Source organism: Garra rufa, chromosome 10 (assembly GCF_049309525.1).
Source record: "Garra rufa chromosome 10, GarRuf1.0, whole genome shotgun sequence".
In the NCBI taxonomy this organism is placed as follows: Eukaryota; Metazoa; Chordata; class Actinopteri; order Cypriniformes; family Cyprinidae; genus Garra; species Garra rufa.
Genome location: NC_133370.1, coordinates 7045793 through 7054629, shown reverse-complemented (window position 1 = coordinate 7054629; position 8837 = coordinate 7045793). Strand labels below are relative to the sequence as shown.

The window sequence follows — 8837 nt, the reverse complement described above, 5'->3', positions numbered from 1 at the left end:
ATTTTGAAATATATTCAAATAGAAAACAACTCTTTTAAATAGTAAAAATAACCTATTAAAATATTAGTTTGCTGTACTTTACATTAAATAAATGCAGGCTTGATGAGCAGATGAGACTTTAAAAAAACATTAAAAATCTTACTGTTCAATAACCTTTGACTGGTAGTGTATATCCACAATGCATCTTCATTTTTTAAAGAAAGTTCTTCTATATCTGTCCTCAGTTATATATATAGTTCAGTGTGCATTTCCCAATATTAAATCATTGCATATGCTGAATTACACCAGCAATGAATAGGAAAACCGGAACGATTTAAAACTCTAAACCATTTTATCAACTTTTACACTGTTTAAAGGTATATAAAGTGTTTTCTTACATGTAAACTCCGTTAATCGCAGCACTGCTTCCACGCGTTTTCCATTTATTGCCCTGATGTAAATCCAAAATCCCAATCTGATCCATGATGGGTAGGTATAACCCCAATCCCAGAAAAAAAAATATTCCGTAAAGGACTCTGGAAGATTTTTCAGACTGTCTCTACTGCAGCAGGTAAATAGTTTTTCACTGAAATCTGGATTCCCCACAAACGCATTACTCTCAAATCCCGCACAACGCTCATTTTACGCGCTCCGAATTTAAACTTAAACTATATTTTCCCTAATTCATATAAAAAGAACTCTGTATCCAAACGTTACCCTTGCTTCCAGAAGATCACAATGCATTTTTAGCCGATTTACGAGTTTCTCCAGCTTGTTTGGCGCACAGCATCGTTTTGCGCGTCTCTCTGTGCGCGGGAACTGTTGCCAAACACCCTGCGCGCGTCCTTGAGCTGCGCCGCCGGATTACGCACATCATAACCAAACATTTGCGCACACCAAATGAGTTACAAAGCGAGAAAATATGGATGTACTGCTATTTCATTACAAGTGTCTATTGTATTATGTATTTATTGACTGGTTTATAATTCTGAGTTCGGGCGCAACTGGTTAGACATGCAGTATAGTTTTAACCTCAGGATTTGTGTTTACAACAATTTTATTTACATTTTCTTAAGGTTTAAATCAACCATTTAGTCTATTTAAATACAATTGATCACCTCCAAAAGACATTCGATTTGCTTTCCTATATTAATCACAGATTGTATTTTAATATGAAGCAACATGAAAAACTCTCCTGTTTAAGAATTAATTTTCTATCCAGCTTCTCCCTCTAGTGGCCTAAATCTTTTTCATATTTGAGATTTATACTTCTATTTTTAATATATAAACCACCTTACTGTACACATTCTCGTTTATAACAATTCTCTGCATGCTACTTATATTCATATTACTGTATTATTCTAAATATATCATCCAGACTGTAATTCTGTGTGTTGCCTGCACTTGTCCCAGTCTCTAGTCGCCTGTAATAGCGACGCTCTGCCGGTGGTGGCAGCACTGCGGCGTTTGAGTAGCAGATATACACACACGTCGAAACGTCGACGAAGAAGAAGCGTCGAGTAGTAACTTGTCGTTTTTAGTTTACGTTTTACTCCATTAAAGAGAACCATGTCGGAAAGAAAGGTTTTGAATGTAAGTACCTTCTTATTTAAATGTATATTATTACTGTGTAACCGTTTTAAGGTGGATTTGAGTAGAAACATCTTAGCTTAGATATCAGCGTGCTAATGAAGTAACGTTAACGTTAGCAATGCAGTGTATACGCTACTTTTATTAAATACGTATCAGGTCGATTCATTTTCCGCATTAAGTCATGTTTTCGATGCACTTATTGTACATAAATGTTTAAATAATCTTGAACTCATCTACTAAGATGAACCTTGAAATAAGTTTGTTTACAAACTTCACTAATATGGTTAAACTGTCACCTTATTGCATGTCTGCTTGTTTTTCCTCAGAAATACTATCCTCCGGATTTTGATCCGTCTAAAATCCCTAAACTCAAACTGCCCAAAGATCGTCAGTATGTCGTTAGATTGATGGCACCATTTAATATGAGGTATGCATTCATTTTATACATTATATACTGTGTATTATTGCTGTTTTCAAATAAAAATGTGCTTTTAGAAATTAATCGTTAGCTATTTTATACGGCTTCTCAACTAAGCATAACATAATAGAATGTGTAATGATTTATATTTACAGAAAATACTTTTTTTAAATCATTTAGAATATAAAAACATTAATTTCAGTCACTTATTCTTTATTATAAATATGTAAGTAAGTATAGGTCAGAATACGTATAGTGTTTTGTACTTAAACATATGTTACACTGAATGATGATGGAGCATTATTTTACACATATTTTGACGTTTATTTAAGAAAAAAATATTTAAAACAGTAAAGTAGACACTTTTCTTTCATTTAATGTGCTTTCTGTGTATATAAAATCCATTTAGTCAATTTCATTTGATGTGGACACCAAATTAGGATGTCTTATATTTGACTCATTTATGTGACCCTGGACCACAAAACCAGTCAAAAAGGTCTTCTTTTTTTTTTTAAACTGATTTGTACACCATCTGAAATACAACTGAGATGCAACCATTTAAATATATGGAATCTGAGGATGCAAAAAATCTAAATATTGATAAAATCACCTTTAAAGATGTCCAAATGAAGTTCTTAGCAATGCATATCCCTAATTAAAAATTAAGTTTTGATACATTTACATTAGGAAATTTACAAAATATCTTCATGGCACATGATCTTTACTTAATATCCTAATGATTTTTGGCATAAAAGAAAAATCGATAATTTTGACCCATACAATGGATTTTTGGCTCTTGCTTAAAATAAACCTGTGCTACTTAAGACTGGTTTTGTGGTCCAGGGTCACATATATCCCTGTAAGAACGAACCTATCAACAAATGATCAAAATAAAGAAATAAAAAAAATCAAACAACAAGCTATGTACAATGTGAAACCTTTTTAACAGTGATAAATCTCTTAATTTCTTTAGAAAGTAAGGAAAACATCTGTAGTTTGATTCATTATAGATTATATGAACTTTTTCGATAATACCGCTTGTCGTTACGCAGGTGTAAAACGTGTGGAGAATACATTTACAAAGGGAAGAAGTTCAATGCCCGGAAGGAGACCGTTCAGAATGAACTGTACCTGGGGCTTCCCATTTTCAGATTCTACATTAAATGCACCAGATGCTTGGCTGAGATCACATTCAAGGTACTAAATTAAACATAATACTCTTTAAAACCAGCAGATGAACACTTAAGATGTTTTTATTGTTGTCCTTGTGTGCTTGTTTGGTTACACTTCATCTGATTGCTGTGTTTCACAGACCGATCCAGAGAACACTGATTATGCCATGGAACATGGTGCAACACGCAATTTTCAAGCCGAGAAACTGATCGAAGAGGAGGAAAAAAAGATTCAGCAGGAGCGAGAGGAAGAGGAACTCAATAACCCCATGAAGGTCTGACAGAAAGACTACGTGTGTATTTTATGATATTGGAGGTTTTGTTAGGGATTAATAGTTTAATTAGCAACGTTTTGTTCTGTGCTAATTTTTTTTATAAATGTTTTTCACAATTAATACTTAAAAGCCTTTACAGCTTACTTGTAAGGTGACAAGCAAAAGCCCATACAAACTTAAAACATAACCTGTCTAAATGTTGTCACAGGTCCTGGAGAACCGCACACGGGACTCAAAGTTGGAGATGGAAGTGCTGGAGAACCTGCAGGAGCTGAAGGAGCTGAACCAGAGGCAGGCGCAGGTGGACTTTGAGGGCATGCTGGATCAGTATAGAGAGATGGAGCGGAGACAGAGAGAGAGAGAGCTGGAGGAAGATGAACGAGAGACCAAGTATGAAATGAGAAACTTTTGGACTTTATGCTTCATAGACTGTATGTTGGATTATTGAGCTTTTAAACATGCATTTGTCACACTACAGGTTCATGTAAGTGCACAAAAAGCAAAAAAAAAGTGATTTGTAATTTAACTAATAATTATTATTATTAAAAATAACAATAATAATAATTATTAGTAGTAGTAATTTACATGGTTAGAAATGTTTTTTTTAGAAGTCTCTTATGCTCATCAAGGCTGCATTTATTTGATCAAAAATACAGTACTATTGCACAATGTTATTACAATATAAAAAAAGTTTTTTATTTTAATATACTTTAAAATATCATTTATTCCTGTGATGCAAAGCTGAATTACTTTCAGCATCAGCTGTTACTCCAGTCTTAAGTGTCACATGATCCTTCAGAAATCATTCTAATAAGCTGATTTATTTTTAGTGTTGGAAACAGTTGTGCTGCCAATTGTGCCAAACATTTTTTGGAACATGTGATTCTTTTTTTATTCTTTGAATAACAAGTTAAAAAGAACAACACTTATTCTAAATATAAATCTTTTCTAACAATGTAAATCTATGCTGTCACCTTTTATTAATTTAACACATCCTTGGTGAATAAAATTATTAATTTCTTTCAAAAATAAATGTACTGACCCCAAACTTTTGAACAGTAAGTTTTGTTAATATTGTTAGAAAATAAATAAATGCCGTTCTTTTTTTTTTAACCTTTTCTTGATCAAAGAATCCTGAAAAAAAGTATCACACTAATGATTCCCGAAAACTCAACTTTAATTACAGAAATGAATTAAATTTGAATGTATATTAATATAGAAAAACATTGTTACATCGTAATATTTCACAATATTAATATATTTTTCTTTTTTTCTGTATTTTTGATCAAATAAAAAACTGCCTTAATGAGCATAAGAAACTTGTTAAAAAAGCATTAAAAATCTTACTGATCCCAAACCTTTGAACAGCAGTGTATATAAAAAAATGCAATTAGATTTTTTTCTAGAAATCATACAATCCTTGACTGCAACATCTAAAATATGGTTTATGTACAAAATAGATATTCCTGTGCATTTTCAACCAAAAATGTTGATGTTGTTTGAAAGTCATAATTGTGTCTAATCTGCATTTACATGTGACAATAATTACTCATTGTGCATTCATGTGTATTCACTGTGTAAATAGTTTTTCCAAAGCAAGGAGCAGTTTAGATTTCTCTTTTCTCTTGCTCCTCCTAGAGAGATGTTGGACAGAGCTCTGGTAAAACGACTTAGGGACTCGGACTCTGAAGAAGAGACCGAAATTTCAAAAGACAAAAGCAGAAAGAACATAGCTGATAAACCCACAGACATCCTCACCACAGACGGGAACACAGCATCACAGGTACGAAGACAGCAGCCTCCACCACGACTTGACATTGACATATTTTCTACATTTTATTTTGATCACATTTGTACAGTATGATTTGAAAAAAAGTATTTTTTTTTTATTACATGCCTTTGGATACTCCACTATGATTGGCCAGTTATTGACTGTACATAATTCTTTATGAGTTGCATATAGATGATGTGTGGCACAAAACTTATTTGTTCTTTCATGTGTTTTTCTGTTGTCTTTCTGTTTTAACGCCCCATCTGTTTCTCTCATTAATATTTGCGCTGGTTTCCTCCTGATTTCCACAGGCCTCATCGTCTGTGGCTGTAAAGAAACAGAAGGTAGAGAGCTGGGAGAGGAGTGTCGGAGGTCTGGGTGGGAAGGGAGTTCTGGGGTCTTTGGTGGTGAGGAAGAAACCAGCAGATTCTGCCGGTAAACCTGCCGCCGCTGCACTACGAGTCGACAGACCGCTGACACACAAACAGTTTCATAATATATTAAAACTACTGAATCAGAAACTCTGGGACAGTTAGGGCAGAACAAGTGTGTGAGGGTGTATTACAATTATAAAAGAAGTAATGAATTAATTCAGTCACTTAAACAACCACAATAGCACGTTTTGGTATCAGAAAGACTATGCTTCATAAACTATATGGTGAAATATTGAGCTTTTAAAATGCATTTGTCACACTGCTGGTTCATTTAAATGCACAAAAAATGATTTTAAATGGGTGAAAAACTTGATCAGGGTTACAGTAGGAATGCATGATTAATTGAAATAATACAGAAATCACGATATGGCTTAGTGTGATAAACCACAAACGCTGCAATTTAATTAAATATTTTAATAAATGAAGACACTCATAAATATTAGTATTGTAATTTTACAGTTGTAACTATTTACTTTTTGTTATATTATTTTTTCCTAAATACTGTTTTTTTTTTTTACATAAAATATTACAGTAGTATTATTTCTGTTTTGTTTTTTTTATTATATTATAACTTATTATTATTATTATTATTATTATTATTTTATAAATATTAATTTTATTATTGTTAATATATAATTCATTCATTTAATCATTTAAACAATCACAATAGCACATTTTGGTATCCAAAATACTTTATCATTTTTTTTTAAAGGAGCCTCTTATGCTCATCATAGCTGCATTATTTGATTAAAAATAAAACAATAATATTGTAAAATGTGAATATAATATTTATTGATATAGAATTAATTTAAACAATCACAATAGCACATTTAGTGTCAGAAAGACTAATTTTTGAAAGAAGCCTCTTTTGCTCAACTGCATTATTTGATAAAAAATAAAACAATAATATTGTGAAGTGTGCATATAATGTTTTCTATTTGAATATATTGTAAAGTGAAATTTATTCCGGTGTTGCAGAGCTGAATTTTCAGCATCATTACTCCAGTCTTCAGTGTCATAAGTTTCTTCAGAAATCAATATGCTGGTTTGCTGCTCAAATTTTTTTTATGATTATCAATGTTGAAAAGAAATACTTCATATTTTTGAAAACATTTTCAATTAATTAAAAGTAAAAAAAAAAAAAAAAAACATTTACTTGAAATTGTTTTCTAAACGTCTTTTTAAAAAATCTTACCGACCCCAAATTTTAAAATGGTGGCATATATATATATATATATATACATTTTTTTATAATATAATATAAAATAATTTTACAAAACTGAGATGTATACATCATATGAAAGCTCGATAAATAGGCTTTCTATTGATGTATGGTTTGTTAGGATAGGACAATATTTGGCCGAGATATATCTATTTGAAAATATGGAATCTGAGGGTGCAAAAAAATAAAAATACTGAGAAAATCACCTTTAAAGTTCTCCAAATTAAGTTCTTAACAATGCATATTACTAATCAAAAATTACATTTTAATATATTTATAGTAGGAATTTTACAAAAAAATCTTCATGGGTCATGATCTTTACTTAATTTCCTAATGATTTTTGGCATTAAAAAAAAAATATATATATATATATATATAAATAAATAATTTTATATTTTCATTTTATTAATATTAGACATTGTATTAATTTATTAATATGTATTATTGAATAAATCAAAATTGCAACTGAATGATTATTAACTTTTATTAATTTTATTGTTTTATTTATATAATTAATAAATAGATGTTCATGTTCGTCCTTGTTCATCAAGGAATGGTACAGATGTGAAATGTGCAAACCATTTTTATAAAGCAGTTGTGCCAAAAAATGTAGGGATTTGATGCCTGTGATGAAACACACCACAGATGTTGTATTTATGTACTAGACATAGTTTAGAGTTTTGCCATCTCTGTTAACCTGTGTTTTCCCCATCTTTCCTGATCATCCAGGCGCAAGTGCTCCCAAACCCGAGTCCTCCACAGCATCCAACGGAGGGCCGGTCACATCTCAGAACGGTTCTTCTCTCAGCCTCTTGGGGGCGTACACAGACAGCGACGACAGCAACTCTGACTAGGATGGAGAAAATGCTCTGCCATTTGGCAACTGAAATTAAATGTTTATTTTCAGACCAGCAAAAATGACCACCTCTCTTTTCCCAAACCACTTTAAGTTTCCTTAACATGGACTGCAATTCAAGAGTTTTTATTTTTCAGTGATTATCTTTTTAGCTGGAGGAGCATTGTTTATGAGAAGCTGTTTCCATTGCCTGGATTTCATTCGGTCTATTAGATCATCATCCCGCTGTCTCTAATGTACTCCATAATGTAGTGTTTGTTTCTCCTTGTTTGTTCAATCAATACGCGGAAATGCATTTGAGGGTTTCAGTGGAGATAAGTAAATCTGAATCGAATTTCGACTCCTCTTTAATCCCACATCATCCCATTTCATCTTTCCAAACATCAAACAAATAAAATGTTCCGTTGTGTTTTGTTTCCAAGCACAGACTAGTTCTTCAGTCTTGTTAGTTTTAGCAAATATTTTGAACTACTTTTCAGTTCTATTATATTTTCTATATTGTGAGTGTCACAAAAAGTGACTTTAAACATCTGAATTAAAGGAGTAATTCACTTTCAGAACAACAGCTTACAGATAATGTACTCACCCCCTTGTCATCCAAGATGTTCATGTCTTTTTTCTTCAGTTGTAAAGAAATTATGTTTTTTGAGGAAGACATTAGGATTTCTGTCTATATAATGGATTTCTATGGTGCCCCGAGTTTGAACTTCCAAAATCCACTTTAAATGCAGCTTCAAAGGGCTCTAAATGTTCCCAGCTGAGGAAGAAGGGTCTTATCTAGCAAAACAGTTATTTTCTAAAAAAAACATATTTGAAGTTGGATTAGAAAATGAGCCATAAACTGCAGTACACATGAGCATTTGAGGTTAAAAAGTATATAAATTGTATTATTTATTTATTTTATTTTTTATAAAATAACCGATTGTTTTGCTAGATAAGGCCCTTCTTTCTTCGGCTGGGATCGTTTAGAGTCCTTTGAAGCTGCATTTTGAAAGTTCAAACTCTGGGCACCATAGAAATCTACTATATGTGACCCTGGACCACAAAACCAGTCTTAAGTCGCTGGGGTATATTTGTAGCAATAGCCAAAAATACATTGAATGGGTCAAAATTATTG

At 32.0% G+C, this 8837-nt stretch overlaps 1 protein-coding gene across 1 annotated transcript; it reads left to right on the top strand.

Annotated features, from left to right (window-relative positions):
* The first annotated feature begins 1452 nt into the window (after positions 1 to 1452).
* On the top strand, positions 1453 to 8141 carry LOC141344700 (splicing factor YJU2-like). Its single transcript, XM_073849588.1, has 8 exons — positions 1453 to 1572; positions 1899 to 1999; positions 3043 to 3187; positions 3303 to 3437; positions 3646 to 3827; positions 5076 to 5220; positions 5520 to 5643; positions 7594 to 8141. The coding sequence occupies exons 1-8, from the start codon at positions 1549 to 1551 to the stop codon at positions 7716 to 7718; spliced, it is 981 nt and encodes a 326-aa protein (XP_073705689.1). The 5' UTR covers positions 1453 to 1548; the 3' UTR covers positions 7719 to 8141.
* Positions 8142 to 8837: the final 696 nt, after the last annotated feature.

Coding starts and splice junctions, on each gene's coding strand:
- LOC141344700 (XM_073849588.1), top strand. CDS start 1,549: ATGTCGGAAAGAAAGGTTTTGAAT. Junction 3,438..3,645: donor AACTCAATAACCCCATGAAG/GTCTGACAGAAA, acceptor ATGTTGTCACAG/GTCCTGGAGAACCGCACACG. Junction 3,828..5,075: donor GAAGATGAACGAGAGACCAA/GTATGAAATGAG, acceptor TGCTCCTCCTAG/AGAGATGTTGGACAGAGCTC.